We start from the raw sequence: 22,660 nt of genomic DNA, 5'->3' as shown, positions 1-22,660 counted from the left end.
GTGGAGTTTCTGGCTATGGTTTGCCCCACAGGGCGTCTGTCTGATGCGTCTCCTTCGATATTCTAGGAGTTCGTGATGATCGTCGTCTTTGGTTTGGAGTTCATCATTCGGATCTGGTCTGCAGGTTGCTGTTGTCGGTACAGAGGATGGCAAGGAAGATTGAGGTTTGCACGAAAGCCTTTCTGTGTTATAGGTGAGTTTCAAAGCCTGAGCACCAAAATCCCAGGCAAGCCTACCTTCAATTATCGCAGCATTTGATTGACATTGAGAACCAGCCAACATTGACCACTAACCATGGGCCGAGCATGCTTGTGTTTTAGAAGTGTTGACTCCTTTAATCCTCCCCACGGCACTGTGTGGCAAGTATGGTTATCATCTCCATTCCACAGATGCAAAGAGCAGTAAAGTAAGTTGCCAAAAGGTATACAGGGAGTTACGTGGCAAAACTGGGATTTGAACTTGGATGGTTTGACTCTAAAACCCCAATTTTTATCAACGAAATTAAAGTGAAATATATGGTTCTTCAGCATTACCCTTGAGTAGAAAGCATCAATTCTGATCATACCCTTGATTGATCAGCATGGATAGCAATGCATTAGTTTGGGTTCTGTACATCAAGTAGCATGCTCCAGCATGGTGGTGGTTTAGTCTCCACGCTGATAAAGTGTCCTGGCCTCTGAAATGAGTCTTTCGCACCTGCAACCCCCAAATAAAGAGCACCCCACTACACCTCGCTGGGTCCCTAGAGAGACTCTGTTCACATGGGTACCAGCATGAAATGATCCCTTTTAATCAAAATGCCATATAAAATTCTGTAGTTTAGATCTGGCATCTCCCAATAATATTTTTGAAAGTATACCATAAAATTGAAAACTCCTATATATCTGCTATTATTATTATTAGTCAACTATGTTTTATTTTCTTGGTCTTTTTCCCTTCTTGGTCCTTAGACATCCATTCTAATCAGAACATAGAGCATTCTTGGTGAAAGGCTTCTATATTTCCACGATTTCCAAACTGGATAAGTGGGTTTTATCATTCACAAGGTAGCTTATGCACATTATGTACTTCAACTACAACAGGTTTTCTGCTTTAAGTCAAGAGGTTTTTTGAGTAATTCTTTTATTTCTTCCTTCACCCCTGTTTCCTTTGACAGAGAAAGGGTGGGTTAAGGAAGATATCCGAAAGTGTCTCCCCATCATTCCTCTAGTTCCTGCGTGCTTCCTCTCCCCACTACTATAACCCAGTTCTACCTTACAAATCTGGTCAAACCAAAGAACACACATTGGTACAGATAAGAGCTCTGGACCCATGGAATTCAGGACAGATAACTCCCTCAGGAGCAGTAGTGGAAGTAGTGATATCATGAGGGTAGGGGGTGGGGGGTGGCCGGGGAGGAGGAAGGGTGAGAAAGGGGGAACCCATCACAAGGTTGGATATATAGCAACTCCCCCCCCCGAATGGAACAAATAACAGAAATGTGGATGAAGGGAGACAACGGCAGTGTAAGATATGAAATAATAATAACCACATATAATTGATCAGGGATTCACGAGGGTGGGAAGGGATAGGGGGAAGAGGAGCTTATACCAAGGGCTCAAGTAGAAAGAAAATGTATTGGAAATGATGATGGCAACATATGTACAAATATGCTGGGTGCAATTGATATATGGAACGTTATAAGAGTTGTAAGAGGCCCCCAATAAAAAAAGTTAAAAATAAATAAATATACTCCCAAAAAGGGAAAGAAACGAGTATCCCCAGACTTGGACTCTGTTGATAAGAGTTCTTGACGCCATCCTTGGTCACAGGCAGAGCACTACCCTGAGGATGCAAGGACTGGTGCTCTCCCCATACCCTCTGCCCCTAAGGTAGTTCCACAGTCTGAATACTTCAAAAGAGTCAGCCAAAAAAGTCAGGAAATCTGTTTGTGATTGAGACACTGGAATTCCCAACAGTGAATGAAGGGAAAAGGCTAAGTTAAATCAATGTTAAGATACCACATTTGGCGATCTATTGGTACAGCCACCTCTCTTTTCCAAGAAGGAGCTTAACTTCTTTTTAGCAGCTGTGATGCGAAGGTCTCAGATAAACCCACTGTCGCTGAGTGTCCCAGACTGCTCATCGTTAAGGAAGCCGGCAGTCACATCTTTCTCCCAGGCAGCAGCTGGTGGATTTGAACTGATAACCTTACAATTAGCAGTCCAACATCTAATCCAGAGAGCGCACCACCAGCCCTGTGGGCTTATCAAGCCCCAAGGCAAATGAATAAATAAATGATGTGGTTTTGTACCCTGGAGGTTTTCTTCTCTTCCCACATCCCCTGCTCATGGAACATTGGGAAGGGCTGGAGCCTGAGGTGTGGCTGCTGCATAACAAATACTTCCGGTGCCTTAGAGACCCACACAAAACTATTCATAAGGCAGATGGTTGTTCAGCCAAGATTCATTCAACTTCTGCAAGAGTTAAGTTGGGTTCATGGATGGCCACAGGAATATTCCATTCCAGATTTTAAAACCAATTAAAAATCGGCACGGCTCCAGTTCCAGAGGCAATGCCAATGTAGTTCTGGCCTCAGTGCTCAAAAGAAAGTCCTTTTGCAGATGTCTGCTGCCTTTCGACGGGCGTTTCCAGCATGGGTGCATCGGTCGATCTTAGAGCTCTAGTCTTTCTCTTACTGTCTTAGCTCCTTAGAGGACTTGGTAATAACATGTGCTTCCAACAATAAAGTAATGTGCTCAGTAATCTCACTTGCCATTAAACCCATCAGTAATGGCCTTACAAATTCAGTAGGACATGGTTAGTAACTGCAGATTTGGTGACTCCTCGGGCCTTTGGTTCATTTGGGTATTAATTATATGAATAAATCGTGAATTCTCATTAGAACCAAGAAAAGATTTCTACTTACATTTCTGACAGCCTTGCTGCTGCCCCACCCTCTAACTGAATGGACATGTAACAGTTTGATCCATGGTCCACCTGAACTGATGTAGTAGGGAAACACGTTCCAATGTGGTTCTTCAGTATGAATTCGAGAAAATGTGACCTACACTGAATAACCAAATGTCCGCTGCCTCAGACAACAGGTTTCACTGGATGACTGCAGAAACCTTTTTGAGGGCTGTTTAATAGGGCTATGAAAATGATTCATGGCACGGGTAAAATGACAAAGTGAAATGTAAGGTGAATCTGTTAGTTTCCTCTTTCAGCCTAAGTTACTGTGACAAAATGAAAAGAATTAAAAAAGGAATAGCATCTCTCTCGTCTGTTCATTGCTCAGGTGTTCTGAGTTTGGAGAGGTTACATTTTAAGATTTGATTTTTTTGGGACATGTCAAATACACACCCCAATGTTTCTGGAAGTACTGCACATTCAAAAGAATACAGAGAAGCTGGCGGTAGCTTGGCTCTGTGAGCACCCCAGCATTGTTCTTCCCAGTCAGCAACAGATTGATGCTGCTGAGCCTTGCATAACATCAAGCCCTCTTGGCCAACAGCTAGGATCTGGACACATGTCTGATAAAGGGCCGAGGCACTCATCCCCAAAGACTAGCACTTTCCTCTCTTGAACTGCCGCCCTCTGTTTGCCTGCCCTCTAGCCAGGGCCAAGAGTAGTTCCACAACTTGCTGATTTAAGGGATCATAAAGTTTATTGTGTGCGTGTATATGGGAAGCATTTTAAACAATTGTAACCTAAGGGAAGACTTGCTCTATTAAATATTTTTATTAGCTGCTTTCCTGCATAACTGTATTGATTCACCTCTGCTTGGGTTTAGTGTACTTTCAAACAGCTAAGATCTTATTTTTAATTACAAAATCTCATCCTGACCCCCCCACCCCCCACCCCTGCCCTGTATGTTCACTCCCCTTTCTCTCCCAAGACGCTACTGCTGTTTCCACAGCTATGGGCAACAACCACTGCGCTACCAGTGTGGAGAGGCCAGGTTTCTCCACATGCCTGCCCTTCGTGTCCCTGCGCTGGGCACCTCGCTGGACCACCAAGCCCTCGCCATTTCTCCTCATTCCAGCACAATCACTTGCCGCCCAGTGGCCTTGTTGCTGAGAATGTGTGGAGGAACCACAAAGACTGGTTTCAGAATCGCTCTCTTTTTTTGTGTTCGTTCATGAATGAAAATTTCAAACAGTACCAGAAGCTGGTGCTTGGATTGCCATAATGAGTCTGGTGTGTCCAATAGTGGCCTTTTGGGATTCCTCCTTGACTCCTTCTACCGGCAGATGTTAACAGGCATATATAAGGGGTGTGTGTGTGTGTGTGTGTGTGTGTGTGTGTGTGTGTGTGTGTGTGTATTATATATATATATAGGTTTTTATTTTTTTCAGATTGGCAGTACATCTCGGGGAAGCAGAAAGTTCTGGCCTGATATTAATCTTGGATCTGTATTTGTTGCTAAATATAAGTTTATTGCTTATTGCTGTTCTAACAGTTTGCTACAGTGCAACGTTTCCACCAGAGGACTAGAGAAGCAAACCCCAGCACAAATGTTTCTCCCAGGAAGCAGCCTACAAAGCCTTTGACATGAGATGAGCTAACAGTCCCTCTGGGAAATGCCAGCAAGTGTATTTTTTTTAATTCAAGAAAGTGTAGCCAGCTTCTTACTTACTGAAACAAAATCGAAACCTTTATTAAAAGCAACGGCATGGCTGAAGCAATTCTAATGTATCTGTGCGTTGATCTTATCAAAAGGCAGCTTAAGCTGCTAATGTGCTCTGAAGTTAGATCAGAGACCAGCAGAACTGCTACTGGCTTCTGAAGTCGCCGTAAGCCATCATCTCTCTGCTTCCTCGGCTTCCATGCCTGTTTTCTCTTTTGTTCCGTGAAACGTGCACCTGAATGGCCTCCTTTTCTGTTCCTGGGCGTCTTTGTTCCCCGTAAGGAGAAATTACTCTTTCGGGCTATTTGCTGTCAGCCACATACCATTCTGCTCCTTCTCTTTGCTTCTAAGTCTCTAAACACCTACACGACACATACACTCCTTCCCCGGATCATCCAGAGATAAAGGAGCCCATTGGATCGATTGCTCACCGAACAGGAAAGCTACGCAAATCCCTTTAGTAAAGAAATGCTGGTATTTACTGAGACCCACTACTCGCTGCCTGCTGCTCGACCAGCTGATGGATGTCGTTGTGTCTCTTTTACATAAGTACTGTAATACCCTATTTTAAGAAATGTGCCCAATAACACAGTCCAAATCCAAAGGAAAGAATGTCACCCGAGTTAAAGTGGGAACACCTGGTTTGCAGAAGGGCGTGAATGACAATGGAAACCCAAGTCCATCTGCAGGGTCTGCATAGTGCAGAGATGCGAATCTCCTTGTTGTCAGACGCAGAGCACTGCAAAGCAGATTAGGGCAGATGTGGTGAGGTCGAACTGTAATACCCCGTCCTTTGACCTCCCTTTGCCCCATTCAAAATTTATTTTGCGTGTTGGTATTTTTAATGAAGGGGAAATACACCTGGATTAAACCTCCAGTGAATTCCCTCTGGCCCTGGACCAGGGAGGTGAATGGTCTTAAGTAGATTGCTGCAAGTGCGGTTAGATTAAAAGTGAGCCCCTCTTCGTATGCTCTCCCCTTGGACCCATTTTTAATTTGTTCTGATCTGTAGTAGTTTCTGCTTTCTTTTCTATTAAGGTTTTCCTCTATTTTACTTTGCTGTTATTGTTGTCCTTTTTGGTGTGTTTTTCTGAAATGCAGGATAGGTGAATCTATCCTGACAGTAACTGGATTCGTGGTTGTCTGTGGATATCGTGGAGGAGGAAATGGGGAGCCAATGACAATAAGTACAGGAAAAAAAGTTGTAAAATTGATGTGGTGATGTACCATTCTTAATATGATTGAACTATTGAATTATGTGATAGAGAATTATATGCCAATAATACTTTTTAAAATAAAAGAGGAAGTGCTCAAAGTGAGGAAGATTTTCATGAAAGAACCAGAGTGCACTCCACCTGATTAGGAGGGGGATGCCCTTACTGTCTAGGAGTGTTTTTAAATTCAGTGAAGTTGAACCTGTTCACTGCCAGCAGCTAATAAACAAAGAGCATAACACCTTTTTGTTCATCATTAGTAATTCATAACCCTTGAATGAGTAACCAGGCTTTACAGAATGGCATTCATTGCAGAAGAAACCTAAATTATATCAGCAGAATCAGGCTACCTTTTGCTGCTTTCTTTTTTAAAAAAACATTTTATTGTGATTTATGTGAATGTATGCTGAGCAAATCGGTTTTCCATTCAACAATTGATACACATTGTGTTTTAGGGCATGATTGCAGTCCCCCCAATGTAACAACACTCTTTCCTACTTCAAATCTGTGTTTACCATTTCTCTTAGCCCTTCCTGCATTCCAAGTTTCCTTCCTGGGCAAATGCTGCCCTTTTGAGTACAGAGCTCGCCTGTGTGACCATCCACCTTAACCACCAAAGCTCAGTTCACTGCCATCACGATGAGTCTGGCTCACAGCGGCCCCACAGGCTTACCATTCGCTGGGCCACAGGGGTGACATCAGTTACAGATCTGCAGCATGTCTCAGGGCCATCGTCTCAGGGGTCCCTCAGTCTCTCTGACATTTTTCAGCCTGGTCTTGTTCATGATGTTTGAGTTTTGTTCCGCAATTTTCTTCCCCCTTGTTCAGAGCCTCCTGTTGTGATGCCTTTCAGAGAGGTCAGCAATGGTCGCCTGGCACCAGCGGGTTGTTCTGGTGTCGGGGTGGTCAGGGCTGTCCATTAGCCCTGAGAGCTGGGTGTTCCCATGAGTCGGTGACCTTCTTCACTCTCCTTTGCTTTGCGGGAGGAGAGAGCTCAGCAGCTGTAAGACTCCAGTCACGCTTCATGAAAGGAGCATGTAGAAGAATGCCTTTGTGGACTGTGATGCCAAATGCTCTTGGTGGCCCTGAGTCTCGGGTCCAGTTCAGTTTCACGTCCTCAGAAGCCTATATAAGGTCACCGTGAGTTGGAACCAACTTGATGGCAGCGGGATAACTAGTAATGGTCTGGGTTTTGTTCTACTGTGTATGATCTGTAGATATGTTTGACAATATATTTATGGTAAGTGTTAGGGCCTCGACGTTTTCCCTTATTTTTTCTTGGATAATCTTTATGGTCTTAATTTTTGTACTTAGGTCTTTGGTTCATCTTGAGTTACTTTTTAAATATGGTGACAGACGAGGATCATATTTTTCTGCAAATGCATATTCAGTTTTGCCAGCACTGTGCTCTCCCTCACGTAAAGGCTATCAGCCCTTTGTCAACGGTCAGCGGTCCCACGTGTACAGGTTTACTTTCAGGTTCTCAATTCTGCACCGTTGATCTCTGTGTCTGTCATTGTACCAGGAACAGGCTGTTTTGACTACCATTGAGTGACTATTAGGATTAAAATGAGGAGTAGGATCATAAAGTCTCCCACTTTATTTTCCTTCTGTTTACCCAGGGTCTTTTTCATTTTCATTTAAAGTTAGTGCTTAAATGTTCCTTCTATTTTAAGGATGATGATATTCTTCCATTTATGTAGGTCGCTTGTTTTTTCATTGTGGTTTTGAATGGCTATCTTTGCATTGGTCTTTTCTGTCTCTGGCTAGATTTATTTGTATTTCATCTTTCAGGTGGTTATTATAAATAGCATTTCTTTTTTACAGCCCACTTTGTTAATGGAGACGAATCTGGATGACTTGTATATGTTGATCTTGTAGTTTGCCACTTGGCTGAATCCTTCTATTACTTCCCATGCTGTCTTGTTGATTCTCTGAAGTTATGGCATCTGCAAAAAGAGATAGTTTCACTCCTTTGCCAATTTGGGTGCCTTTTATGAATCTTTTTTGCCACATTTCTTCTGGTTATGATTTGCAGCTCAATAGTAGTGACAAAGGGCATCCTTGTCTGGTTCCTGTTACAAGAGGAATATTTTCAGTCTCCCTCTCCATGTAGAATAATGGTGGCCATTGTGTTTGTGAATATGTCCTCAACTATGTTGAAGAATTTCCATTGTATCCCTATTTTGATGAGTTTTTATCAAGAATGGATGTTGGGTTGTGTATCAGTCTTTTTGTATGAATTGATGTAATCATGTGGTTCTCTTGTTTGTCACATGGTGGTTGTGTTTGCTGGTTTTTCTATCCTTCCATATATTGTATGAATCCCATTTGATCTTGCTGCATTATTTGGGGTTGGTTTTTTTTGTTGGATTCTATTGTTTTGTTAAGAATTTGTGGATCTATGTTTATGAGAGCCATCGGTCTACAATTTTATTTTTTAATAATTTTAAGCATGCCTTTGCATGGTTTTTGCCATCAGAGTTTGCTTGCTTCATAGAATGAGTTTGGAAATAATCCATCCTTTTTATGTTCTGGAATAATTTGAATAGAATTATGTTTTCTGCTCTTTTCTGAATGTTTGATAGAATTCAGCAGGACTATTTTTGGTTGGAATTTTCTCATAACTGATTCCAATTTTTTAATTTTGTGATGGGTCTGTTCAAATTTCCTACCTTGGATTGTGTTTGTTTGGGATAGGTCATATATTTCTAGAAATGTTCCAGGTCTTCTGAACTTTCAAATATGTCAGAGTGTATTTCTTCGTGGTATTGTTGTTATCCCTTTTATTTAAGTAGTCATGCAAAGAAGGCTATAGAGTTCATAATGAATTGCTAAGGCAAAGAGGGCACAACAAAGGCTTATCGAATGACCACTATATCAAGGCACTGTTCTGGTGGCCAGGGAAGTTCTGTTGTACAAAATTAACAAGGTTCTCCCTCTTGTAGAGCTAACATGCCAGTGGACAGAGAAAGACAATGTGTATTTTTAAATTATATATATATAATTTCAACTAGAGTTAGTACAATGAAGAACATAAAACAGATTGAGAGTTCAGAGAGAACCTTTTCGTGTTAGTTTGGGTAGACTAGAGAAACAAATTCATAAGCACCTATATGTATATAAGGAAGAGGTTTATATACAAGAGCAATTGTACATTAAGAAAACATCCCAATCCACTCCAGTCCAAGGCCATAAATCTGATATTATCCCATATGTCCAATACCAATCTATAAAGTTCTCTTCAGACTCACGAAACACACGCAATGAAGCCAGTGGGTAGAAAGTCTTTGGGGCCAGTAAGTATCACAGTGCTGGCAGGGGTCTCTCTGTGGCTTCTCTGGCTTCCGAGATATGGTTGCATACATGTGGCTTGTCTGGCTCACTTTTGAAAGAATGGACCTGCAGGTTAATGCTAGGCACATACCTTTGTTGGCCAAGAAAATGGTAATTGCAGAGATTGATACACAATGAGTTTAGCTTATACCGAAAAAGAGACATAAAAGATCAGTATGGCTGAAATTCAAAAAGCAATGCAAAGTAGAGAAGGAGACAAGCAGAGGACACACTCTGAAATCCTGGCAGGCCACACGAGGGCATATATACACATATAATTTACCCTGATTCAAAGCAGCTAACAAAGACAGGGCATCAGGGAAAATCCTACTGGTTGGTTGCTGGAAGGCCTAGCATTGACTATTTAGTTTTAAAGACAACATTTTGATCAGGTGATGAAAATCATGACTAGATAAAAACATCTTTTATATATTTTAATCATCTACATATTTTTGAGCTTCATATTATCAATATATAAATTATTACCTAGTCAAGCTAATCTTAAAGCATTCCCTCCTAAATACCTACGTTTCTCCCCTTATAAACATGAAGTTCAAGATTAAAAAGAAAATATGTTATTTTCTATGAGCAACTGGAATTAAGAAAATGCAGTAAAAAAATGCTTTTACAACTCCATTGGTAACTGTCACCAATAAGAAAGGCCCAAGAGTTTTCTTACCAAAGAGCTTTCTTTGCCTCATACTTAGCAGTGATGATTGCAAGGCAGATTTATTTCCTTAAAGATTATTTGTTTCCTTTGAGAAATTGTCCCCCTTTCTGCCTTGAGGTGTTATCTGAAGACTTATGATCAATAAGAAGCATTAAACTGTCACTATGGGGTAAATTTTCAAAGTAGTGCTTGGGATTTCCCAGTGTGAGGCCCATTAACTTCAGTGGAAGTCCTGCCGTTAAAATACAGCACGTGGCTTTGAAAATGTTCCGCAGTACATCTTTGCAGTGCCTTTTAAAAGATTATTTCGAATAAACATCACAGAACAACTCAGTACACAGCTGATTGTCGTATTTAAGAACATGGATAATGGACTGTGCAGAATGAGGCTTTTTAAAATTAGATGTTAAAGCGTCACTCCTATTAGGAGTCACAACAACAATATAAATACATCTTTAATTCTTCAAAGAGCACCTTTCTATAAAGAAATTTAGAGCTCAAATGGAATGCCGAGCTCCTACGGCAGCACCACATCCCTCTGAGACATTGTTTATCTCGCGCTGTAGCAGGGAAAACGGAGGCACCGTGAACTCGGGGGCTCTGTCCTCAGCTCGTGAGTCAGCGGTGAAGCTGGAAATAGAAAGCCAGCCCCCCAGTAGCTCGTCGCTCTAAAGTACTGCCTCTTGTTGGAGTCCAATTTAATTACTTTATAATCCATTTAATCTACACGTGGAAGAATAATGAGGGAGGCAGGAAAACGGAATTGATTAACAGGTTGGTGGGAGATTACATTATGTAGATTTAGCAACTTTCTCCTCCGGGCTCAGCTTCCCATGTGCTCTAGATGCCACCTGACACCCTGGTAGGGATTGTCCTACCCCGTTGACCACAGTTAGCAAAGCACTGCTTTATTTGCCTCCCTTGGAAACATAAGGAAAAGTTCCCCTTGAAAGAGCTGCAGAGCCGTTTTTAGGGGGGGTTTTTGGTCAAGAATAAAATTTCCTGATTTAAAAAGCAAAACACCCACAATGAGTGAAGAGTACGCACTTTCTCCTGGGAACCCCCTCTGATTGCAGGAATTAAAGAATTATCTTGAGTTAAATGCTCAATTCACAGTTCCCCTTGAAACAAAGGATGATTATGCCTTTTTGTTGTTCTTGTTTGGATTGTGGCTTTTATTTATGTCCTCACTAATTCTCAGTGATTCTGTATGTGCTGATCCATTTATTTTCTGTAGACATTAGAGAAGGGACAAGGATTTAAGAGTTCCCACATGCAAGAAGCACACCAGCCTGTGTGATCACAAGGTGTTGACAGGATCAGGTATCAGGCATCATAAGAACCAAAACAAACAAGCACTTCAATTCAAATGAAAGGAGTTAGAGTGGAAACCCAATGCCCATCTGTAGGCAATTGGCCATCCCCTCACAGAAGGGTCACAGGAAGGGACGAGCCAGCCAGGGTGCAGTATAGCACCAACGAAAAGGGAGGTGAAAGGAGATGTTGGACAGTGTAAGACATGACAACATAATAATTTATAAATTATCAAGGGTCTGTGGGGGGGACAGGGAGAGAGGGCAAAAATGAAGAGCTGATATCAAGGGCTCAAGTAGAAAGCAAATGTTTTGAGAATGATGATGGCAACAAATGTACAGATGTGCTTGACACAATGGATGGATGGATGGATGGATGGATGGATGGATGGATGGATGGATTGTGATAAGAGTTATAGGAGCCCCAATAAAGTGATTTAAAAAAAAAAAAGGAACTGTCCATCAGAAGGCAATGGCTCATTCTTCAAGTCCAGCCAGACCTGCCCTATGGCCCTGTGAGAATGTCCCTGGGCAATCATACCACCCACTGCACAACCCTGATCTTGCCCCTGTAGACTTCTTTTTGTTCCCAAAGCTCAAAGAACATTTTCTTTATAATACAGTATAAATCTGTTGATGATCCAAAACAGTCATTTGATGTGGTATGAATCAAAGAGTGCAGAATTCTTTGGAGAAGGGTAAGAGATGAAACACTGCCTTCAGAAGTGTGTAGACCTATGTGGGGGATACGTCAGGGAAGATAGCTTCCCATTTGGGTATGTTTATTTAATAACAGGTTCTAAGATTGTGTAGCAATCCATTTGACTTACCCTCATCTATACTCCATCTTACCCATAAAAAAGGAAATGAAAATTATTGTATTTTATCACCTATCAGAGTGTCAAAAAATTTACAAATTTGATCATTCCCTTCTCTAGTGAGACTGTCAGGAAGCAGACATTTCTACAAAATGGCACGACCTGAGATAAGAGACACACACAGACAGACATGTGCTCCCCCATGTTCATAGGATCACAATAGTGAGAACAGTAAACAGCCCAAGTGCCCATCAGTGGAAAAGTGGTTAAAGCAGCTCTGGTACGTGCACACAAAGGAATACTATGCACCCCAAAAAGCAGTGATGAAACCCCAAACACCACATGAGATGGATGGACCTGGAAATCACATTAAGTGATGTCAGTCAATCACGAAAGAACAAACCCTGTATGACACCAACAAAGAGGCAGCCATCTGTTCCCAGGCCGCATAATCTTCCAAACTGGACTCCCCACCCAGGAGGCTGTGTGCCTGCCTGTTGCTCATGATTCAAATATCACCCCCTTATTTGTATATCTGCATGATTTGGAGTTGACTTGACAGCAAGCGGTTTGTTTGGGGGAGCAATGTGTTGGGGTGGAGTGTTCTTTTGGATTGTTGTTTGTTCAGGCAAAGGTTCACCTTAGACATCTTTGTTTATTAAAACATTGAAAAGCCCGTGCATAGCACACATTCCCAATGCCATAGTGCATTCGATGTCTTGGCTGCGACCTCCATGGACAATTAGTTGTTTATCCAAGTGGAATGAAATAATTTTAAATTAAGAATAAATTTTATATGTAAACCAAAGAAAAGTGAGAAAATTAATCAGGCTAGGTATTATTTACTTTAATACTGGTATTATTTATTTGCTTTACTGTACTTCACATAGACTGCATTTTTAATTGATTGATGATTTTTGGCAGCTCTGCATCAAACAGGCATATGGATACTGCATTTCCAATAGCAATGTGCTCACTTCCTGTCACTGTGTTACATTTTGGTAATTCTCACAATGTTGTCAATGTTTCTTTTATGCTATTGCACAATTGATAGACTACAGTGTAATGTAAATATAACTTTCATATGCAGTGGCAAACCAAAAAAATCTATGTCTCACTTCATTGCAATATTTATTTTATTGTAGCGATCTAGAACTGAGCCCACAAGAGCTGCAAGGTATGCCTGCAATAAACAACTGCAGGAAAGATCGTGTTCTAGAATGTAAAGGTGGCATTTGTGGTTTTAATTGGCTACTATTCCTAGCTTGACCTATATTTAAGGAGCCCAGTCCTGGTGACATAGTGATTCCATGGTGGGCTGCTTATCACAAGGTCAGCAGTTTGAAATCATGAGAAGCTTTGAAGGAAAAAGGTGAGGCCTTCTACTCCTGTACAGAGTTACCATCTCAGAAAGCCACAAGGGCAGTTCTCCCTTGCTCTGTAGAGTTGCTATGATTCTGAAAATTGAATCAATGCCAGTGAGTGAGTGAGTGAGTGAGCGATCACACTAGTGGCCCATCAATAAGTTACTAACTGAAAGGCTAACAGTTCAAACCCACCAGCTAGCTGCTCCACAGGAGAAAGATGCAGCAGTTTAGTTCTATAAAGATTTCAGCCTTGGAAAATTAGTAAGGCAGTTCTAGGCATAGTGGGTTACAAATGGGGGGTTGAACCACAGGTCAGCAGTTCAAAACCACCAGCCACTTCTACCAGGGAAAGATAAAACTTTCCACTCCTGTAAAGAGTAGCAGTCTTGGGGAAACCCACAGGGACAATTCTGCCCTGACCTATAAGGTTGCTATGAGTTGGAATGTACTCAATGACAGTGGGTGGGTGGGCGACCTACATTCTCCCAGGAGGGTTTTCTTGGCCCGGAGAGCTGTCCTTGTAACGTGCTTCTGTTTTCCTCCAGTCATAACATCCGTCATCTATTATTCTGGCTACTCAATTCAGTATTTTCTGTTACCGCTCACCCCTGAGGGGACAGAGGGCATCTGTCTTGGCTACCCTATTGATGCCCGAGCCTTGCCTTTAGCTATTACATCCCCAGGTCCTAGTGCAATGCTTCACACAGAAATTTACATCAGACGAACAAAGCTTTTATGAAATGACAAGCTGATAAACTTTCACAGACAAACCCCCTTGTCTTTGCGCCCCTACACACATTTACATAAGCAAATGAAGACAAGATTGGATGCATTTATCCAAGCAATGCAAGTGAAACATTAGCACCTTTACCTAACTTATCAAGAGTTTTCAGAAGAATAATTTTTGACTGCATTATCTCTCTAATTGCTTCCATTTTGTACTTTAATTTGGGTATGTGAATGTGATTTTATTTTTTAATAAAGTGTCTATTTTGCATTTGTAATTCTGAATTCTTTTTCCAGAGGTGGTTATACTCTCTTACTGGCATTTTTTACCTTGGGTTTGTACAGAATGATTTAAATATTTGACTCCAATCCCCACCACAAACTCCATATCTGTGTTTTTGGAATTTGGAGATCAAAGCACTGTAACTAATCCTTAGGACATTTGCCATGGTATAACTCAAGAATCCATCTCTTATCAAATTTCTGTGGGTTCCTATAGTACTTTCTCATCATAACTTTAAAATGTGAACATCTGAAAGTATTTTGAATTATGTTGTCTTGAGACTTATCCATATTTAGTTTATGGGACAAGATCCAGCTCCTGAATGGTATTGAATTCCACTAGGCCCTGTCCCTGCTCTTCATGAAGAATTCCTAGGTTATAGCATCACATGTTTTCAATAAAGCTTGGTGGTTGTTTTTTTTTTTTTGCTCTCCTGTAAACAGAGTGTGTCATATTCCAAAAGTTCATGGCAGTAGAAAAGGAACTGACAGTGAAAAGAGAAATGAATCCAAAGCAGGATTTTCTCCATAGCTTTAGGATTTTTTTTTAATGAGACAATGTGTTTCATAGTCTGAGCTCTGACTTTGGGAATTAGTTGCCATGAATTTGAACCTTGTTTCTGGAAGTAACTTATTGCATTATCATAGACAAGCCTTTGTGGGACCCTACTTCTTCCCATGTAAGTACAGATAAGAAACAGCAATGCCCCTGTAGGGTTCACAAACAGTAACACATAAAAAGCAAATATGAAACTATGAAGGAAAATTTTGACAGGGATAATGTAAATAATGATGAGACTTGTGTGCATCATTAGACATGGTCTGTTTGGTTGGTAATCCCCTTGCAAGCACAGATAAATATAATCATTCTGAGCAAGCAACAAGTGGGATTTTCACAATGTTAATGACTGCCAAGTATTTATTTGTGACTTGTACTTACTTAAAAGCACACCTTTGAAGGACTGTCTTTTCATTCTTCCACAAAAGGAAAAGTCCTTTCCACACCCCAATGTTTATCCCCAGGGATTATCCTAGAGTCCAAATGCTATCCGTTTCTTATTTCTAAAAATAAGAAATTGTGCATTGAAAAGGATGAAGAGAGCTAGGTGAACCAGGTAGTTCTCAATTTCCGCAGATAATCCTGGGAATGAATTCCCATCCGTCGTGTCCGTTGCTTAGAGGTATTTTAGCTAACTGATGTCTCCCTCTATAAAATCCAAATAGCACAGTCTACTCCAAGAACTTCCTGAAGCTAGCCTTTCACGCCCTTGTAGTGAACGTGGTGATTCATCAGAGGCAGTGTGCCTTCTGAAAAGCAGTATCCAGCGTCCCAGAGAGAAACCACATCTCCCAGCACTGCGAAACGCAGTCAGCTGCCAAGTTCCAAAAAGCCCTTGTCATTCAACTAACTAGAGGACATGCCGAAAGGGAATATTGCAAGCTGGATGTTTGGTTTTTACCCTGTAAACTGAAACCTGAAGTGGCATTGGTTTCCTGTTGATTTATAAACACTCAGGTTTGGAGACTGAACGAGATACCCAAGCACTGGATGTCAGCAGAGGATATAAGGGATTTCCAGGTGATGTTTCAACTTTGACTATTCATTAGGGGAAATCCACATCTCTTTTTAGAGCTACGGTCAAAACCTTGGATAGGGCTCCATTTAGAAAGTGACCATGACTGCTGTTTGGACCTTTGATATTACGAACATCGGTATTCAAAGAAACATGTAAGCCTCTGAGAACTTCGCAGCGCAAAACTATGCCTGGTAAAAACTCTATCAAGTTCTACAGGTTTCCAAAACCTGAGGGACTTCTTTTTTTAAGACATTTTATATTCGAGTGCATGTACTCTTTTTATATGAAAGAACATGATATGAAGCTGCTATTAAAGTTGTCCTAAAGTTCTGAATCACTGAAGAGTGCACTTGAATTCACATTGCTCTGTTTTATGAAGAACTGGTGGAACTCGTCCGCTGAGCTCATTTCCTGGGAGTCCTGGGAGCACAGTGCTAACCAAAAGGGGGGTTGTTGGCATCCATGAGCTGCCAAATGGGAGAAAGAGGCAGCAATGGGTGTGGATTGTTTTGTTTTGTTTTGAATTTGCTCAAGCTCCTCTAATGTGCCTTAGCCACTTCAAAGAGAATTCCTTTTCTTCTTTGAATTTTTTATTGAAACCAGGTGTTTTCCGTAATAGAAGGCATCTTAAAGGAAATGAAATAAAAATATTTTTGACGTAACATGCATTTAGACACAGCTGGTGGGACACCTGTGTCCCACCAGATCTCTAGCACACTAGAATTGGTGGGAAGAGGTCCACTACTTCATATTTGTACAATTCCTCAGGCCCCCACCAGAGGTCAGCATGCACTCAAAGTGGGATAGCAATTTCCCACCAAAGCCCAGTGCAGAAAGTGCAGGGGACACTATATGTCCCTTGATTCACGAAAGGACTCAATGGGATGTGCTTACCTGCTGTTCATTCACAAGGACCAATAGGGGCAGAAGCTTCTTTCGTGTGTACAAATACAGGAACACAGCGTCCTTGACACTACTAATCTATAACCCAAATCAGAAATTCAACATTTGTGCTCACACTGTAAAGCAATAACCTGATTACTGATCTTGGGGGGATCTGATGTGATATTTAAAGGCATCTACTCTGGGGCACTTTTAGAAACATAATTGACCTCCGGACTCTGAAATCCTGACACCCCGCCCCCTTCAATCTTGAGCTTCTTCCAGATCTCAAAATTAGCATGACCAAAACCAAACTATTGATTCTACCCCTCCGAACAACCTCCAGCACTCTACCCCACTTCAATTGTGTTTCCTAGCTCTTAAATACTATTTGACTCATCCAGTTGTTCTGGCCAAAGGCCCGAGATCACTCTTGACACCCTTTTTTCCCTCACACGGTACAAGCCATCTCTCAGCAAATCCTACCAGATATTCTTCACAAGGTGACCCAGATCCTATCTTTCCCACTCCCCTCACTTTCATTCCACTTTCCAAAGCCCCCGCCTTTCTCTGTCCAGACCCAGGCAGCCACTTTACTGGCCTTTTGCACTCTCGCTCCCCACTGCCTGCCAGTCCGTTCTTCAAACAACCCAAAGGGTCTTGTAAAACGAACATCTGGCCCCTTGGCCCAAACCCTTGATTGAAGTGCCCAGCACACTTCGAAGGGCATCCAGGACCTCCGCGCTCTATGTAATCTGGCCAGGATCTGCTCACCCCAGCCTTAGCCTCTTGAAGCAAAATGCACTCATTTTGAATACACTGATCATGCTTACACAGGAAGGCCTTTAGACTTTCTTTCCGGAATACTTGTCCTCAGAGAAGTTAGCATTCGGTCTTGGCTCAAATGTCATCAGAGATAAATGATGTTTACAATGAGGGCATTGCCGTCTCAGGGAGATGAAATAAAACATGTATGACTGTTGAATATAAGACGTGGAACTGCATATCTGCTCCGTAACCTTCACCCAATTCACAATGAAAGGTCAGAAAGAGGGGAAGTAACCTGCGGTACCGTATGTACTGTCACTGCTTTCAAAGCAGGGCTCACTCACAGCGGCCTACTGGGGGCTTCCAAGTCTGGGACTATGGATGAGAAGAGAAAGCTCAGTCTTTCTCTCTCAGAGCTTCTGGTGGTTTTGTACTGCTGACCATGTGGATCACAGCCCAACTTGTAACCACTACACCACCAGGACTCTTCAAAACATATATTTGGGACTTAAAAAAATGTTTATTCAGCCGTGGACTACATAGACAAGCTGTGGTCTATATAGACAGGGCAGGCTGGCCACTCTTTATGTTTTGCTGTCCTTTAGACTCCATCTAAAATAGGAAAATGTGTTAATTACTGAATTTTTTGTTAAATTTTGCTCGAATGCCAACCTTTTACAAATAATTATATTCCCTATTACTGAGCAATATGTTCTCCCTTGGTGTTTCCAGTTATGACTAATTGTCAGCCATCTCAGAAAGCTCCCTCCACTCCATGGGACCATGTGGAGGGGCTCTGCTCGCAGAAAGAGACACAGCCTCGCAAACCCCGGGGAAGGTCTAGTCTGTCCCGGAGGGGTGCTATGAGTCAGAATCCAGCAAGAGGGTTTTGTTTGGTTTGCTTCTGTTTGGTTTTTTGACATTTCTGTTTCAGGAAGCTTGGTGACATAGGCTACACCGTGAGCTACCGGGCCAGAGGTTCAAACCCATCATCACTCGCCCTTTGGGAGAACTACTAGGCTGTCTGTTCCCATAAAGATTTAAAATTATGGAAACTCAAAGGGGAAGTTCCACTCTGCCCCCTTGGAGTCACTGTGAGTCAGAATCATCTCCTGAATGGCAGTGAAACACCCTTTCACCAGTCTTTCCAAAGAGAATTTAGCAAAGAAAGAAGCACACAGACCAAATGTAAGGATTTGGAGTCAGACAGATGTGAGTTTGATTCTTGGCTGCATTAACTAGAAAGATGGCCCTGGATGAGAGATGAATCCTCTGAGTAGCTTACGTGAAGCGGGGATTTACAAAAAGAGTGTTTTTTAAGTTGAGAATTCAGTGTCATTCCAGGCACACCAAGGAAGACCATGAGCTGGGTCTTACTGCAGGCATTGCTCAGAGATCATGTGAGCCTGGTTCAATGCCACCACGATATAGCTGAACCTGCAATAAAGGAGCCACGGGACTTTTCGTGGTTTCCCAGTTGATAGAAAAATTATGTTAAATTATTCTGTAGTCTACTAAATGTGCAATATGGCATTCTGAAAGCGTTTGAAATGTTGGGAGGTTGACTAAAATGTGCTACAGAGACACAAAGTGAGCATGCAAAACAGAAGCCAACTGTCACTTTGTCGTCCATGGAGCAGCCGCGGGGATCCGACCGCTGGATGCTTAACCGTGGTCCGAGCGGAGTGCTACTGTGTGTGTGATAGAATGCTGACAGCACGAACTTGCAAATCCCCCACATACATTAACAAACGAAAGTTGTATTTCCTACTTGAATAAAGAGGCTTTGAGGAGGGCATTCAGTCAGGCTTCAGCATATGGCTCCTAAGAGTTACCTTGGTAACAGCTAGCCGGACCCGAGACTCCAGGTCTCGATGACGGCATAAGTGCTTCCTTTTCACCTGAAGGAAAAGCTTCATTTCCACTTTCCTACCTTTATCTCACCGTAGGCCCCTAACCCTGGGGGGTGCCCGCTAAAGATTCTGATTGATGAGGTGGCAAGTAGAGCCCAGGGATTTGTATTTTCACCAGATCCCCAGGTGATCGGCCAAGTTTGGGAACCTAGGATCTAGAACTAGTTACATCGGCCTACCTAGAGGCAAGGGAACCTAGGACATGGCTCTAGATTGCAAGCCACTCCTTCGAACACTAGCCCTGGAAGGGGAGCACTCATTCGTGGCGGGCCTTTGTCACAGAGACCGTTCTGCATGGTAAAAGTAAATACATTACGAAATCAGCATGTGTGTGTGTGTGTATCTAACTTAAGTAATTGTATCATTGCAAGCTTGGGAAATTTTTTTCAGAGGACTTGACTTCGGTGAGTTGAAATACAGAATCTGATTGAAAAGAAGGAAAAGGAGAGAATGGAGAAAATGTGGTGTTTTTACGTATTAGATTAGCAAATATTGAAATTTACAGTTTCCGTGTAATTCATGAAAATGCTTAAGACAGTTATACAACTTTAAAAACAGTAAAGGTTGTCTGTTACTGCTAGTGTTACTTATCATCCACATGACTGCTTTGTGTGAGCAAGGGGAGAGAGAAATGAGTGCGTTCCTACGCTGTTGGTGAAAATCGTGCCTTCAGTCGGCGGACATGTTTATACTCCTGGAACTTCTGAATGTGCCACCGTCCGCCCAGCAACCCCTCCCCTGCTGGAAATCCATCCTCACAGCAACCCCTCCCCTGCTGGAAATCCATCCTCACAGCAACCCCTCCCCTGCTGGAAATCCATCCTCACAGCAACCCCTCCCCTGCTGGAAATCCATCCTCACCGAGAATACCTAGAACAGAGTTCGTTTCAGCTTCATTTTGATAGCAAAAAATGGAAATAGCCTAAACGTCCATCAATAAGAAATTCATTAACTAAATACATTTGTTTCTTACCTCTTGTATGTTTGGGGGTGGGGGGTACATTTTGATATTTTTACTTAATAAATATTTATATTATGGCTGTAGCAACACATTTTGACTTACCCTCATACATAACCCTCAACTACGGTCCGCGGGCCTCATGCGGCCCACCGAGGACATTTATCCAGCCTGCCGGGTGTTTTCGCCCCGTTTGGTTTTTTACTTCAAAATAAGATATGGGCAGTGTGCACAGGAATTTGTTCATAGGTGTTTTTTTTTAAACTATAGTCCGGCCCTCCAACGGGGCTGAGGGACAGTGAACTGGCCCCTGTTTAAGAAGTGTGAGGACCCTGCTCTAGGGCAACCACGGAACGTTGTGCTGACACTGGAGCAATCATCTCTCAAGGGCCTGTTTGCATATCACTGTCTTTCACATGGTATGCCTTGTTCGGTTGCTTAAACCAATATTATTGCTTTTTTAATAATAGTTTTATTGACATATCTTACATAATCCAATATATCCATTCACATGTGGATTCATAGTCTAACCATTCACAGTAACAGAACAGGGAATTCTGCTGCTCAATCCCACCGAGTGGAGTTATACAATCTATTTGTATCGCTTCTTGGCCTTTTGGCTAAGATCAAGTGCAATCTATTTGTAATGTTTCTGATACTTAAAAACAATTAGGACTTACTTTTATAAAATTGGACAATATATTCCATTCAACTTACCCAAAACTTACGTTGTAGTGAGACCACTAAGAATAGCCCAGAGAAGCAGAACAGAAATGGAGGCATATATAATCACCAGGAACATGTATTCATTGTCCTGTTTTTTTTCCAAAAAGAACAAGGTAACATGATTTTAAAGTGCAAGAGGGAAATTTATGTTAAGCTTTAGCAGATTTTTTTTGAGACTTAAAAAAATACACAAAAATTTTTTAAATCTACTCTTTTTGAACAGTTTTTAGGAGTCAAATTATCCTCTTCATAGTTTACCTCTGGAGAATTTGGCTACTATTACATCTTCCAGTTTTGACATATTTAAACATCCTTTGTTTAAATTCACATCACTTGATCCTTCCCAGTGTGATCTTTAAATTGAGATAATGGGTATTAAAATCAACTCTCTATAGGTGTATTCAAAACCAAATCCACTGCCATTGAGTTGATTGCGGCTCAGTGGTGTGTTATGTTGTGTAACTTTAGCAACCCGACATAGCCCTTCCAGTACCATTGGCTTTCATCCAATGTTGAGATCCAGGAGAGGGTAGTCTTGGGCATGAAGCCACCTACTTGTTGTTCTTGTGTGCTGTCGAGTTGACTCCAACACAGCAATCTATAGGACAAAGTAGATGTGGCCCACAGGGTTTCAAAGACTGTAGTCCTTATGCACGCAGACAGCCGTCTTTCTCCCACAGAGTGACTGATGGCGTCAAGTCTCCAACTTGTGGTTAGCAGCCAAGTACTTACCGCTACACCACCCAGGCTCCTGTCTTCCTTATAAAGAGGGCTTTTGAGTGTTTCAGTGACTAAGCCCTTTTAGACAAGGAACCATGGTGATCAATTCATATTGATTTTGCTGACCAGTAATACTGATGCCAAATTCCAGTGGAGTCTAACAGGAAGCTCTCAAAGAGTACCGCGAAGTGTTAAATGTGAACGACAGTGTACATTTCACTCATATCTTTGCATTCTCCTCAGATCTCTAAAATTCGTCCATAAGTCATTGTGACTCACAGAGTGTGCAGCTACGTCTTTATTTTTCTTTTTGAATCTACTTCTTAATCCCTCATAAATCTATATTCACATTAACGCTGGGGCTGCTTTTGATCAATAAACATCTCTTTGCTACTTCCCACGTGTTTACATTTGTTTCCTGTGGGAGAGGTAGATTTAAAGAGCTCAGGATGCATACTTTTTCCCCATGCGATTCAGAGCAACTCCTTGTTTATTAGCAGTTCTATTTCTTTCTCTAGCCCCATTTCCTCCTGATGCATCCATAAAAGTACCATCTGTTTTTAGCGTCATTTTATTTCTGGTTTATCCTACCTGCACTTCTGTCTTCCCTAGATTCTTTATGTGATAACAATTTATTCTTGCTTGATTATCCACCGGTTTTCACAGTCTCCATCTTCCCCTCCCACCACCCAGCCTAAATCTTCTTTGTCTAGGGTGTGGTGCACACAGTTGCCAAGGGGCCAGCTTTGGAGTCAGCTAAGGATGAGTTTTGCCACAT

At 41.9% G+C, this 22,660-nt stretch overlaps 1 protein-coding gene across 1 annotated transcript in view; it reads left to right on the top strand.

The window, feature by feature from the left end:
* KCNQ5 (potassium voltage-gated channel subfamily Q member 5) overlaps positions 1-22,660 on the top strand; it is a 610,069-nt gene that overhangs the window by 463,837 nt on the left and 123,572 nt on the right. Inside the window, exon 3 of the mRNA XM_075554898.1 lies at positions 67-193. Coding sequence (XP_075411013.1) covers positions 67-193 — 127 coding nt within the window. The remainder of the gene's footprint in view (positions 1-66; positions 194-22,660) is intronic.

This window comes from Tenrec ecaudatus, chromosome 7 (assembly GCF_050624435.1).
Source record: "Tenrec ecaudatus isolate mTenEca1 chromosome 7, mTenEca1.hap1, whole genome shotgun sequence".
NCBI lineage: Eukaryota > Metazoa > Chordata > Mammalia > Afrosoricida > Tenrecidae > Tenrec > Tenrec ecaudatus.
The sequence above is the reverse complement of the archived record's forward strand: the minus strand, read 5'-3'. Positions and strand labels throughout refer to the sequence as shown.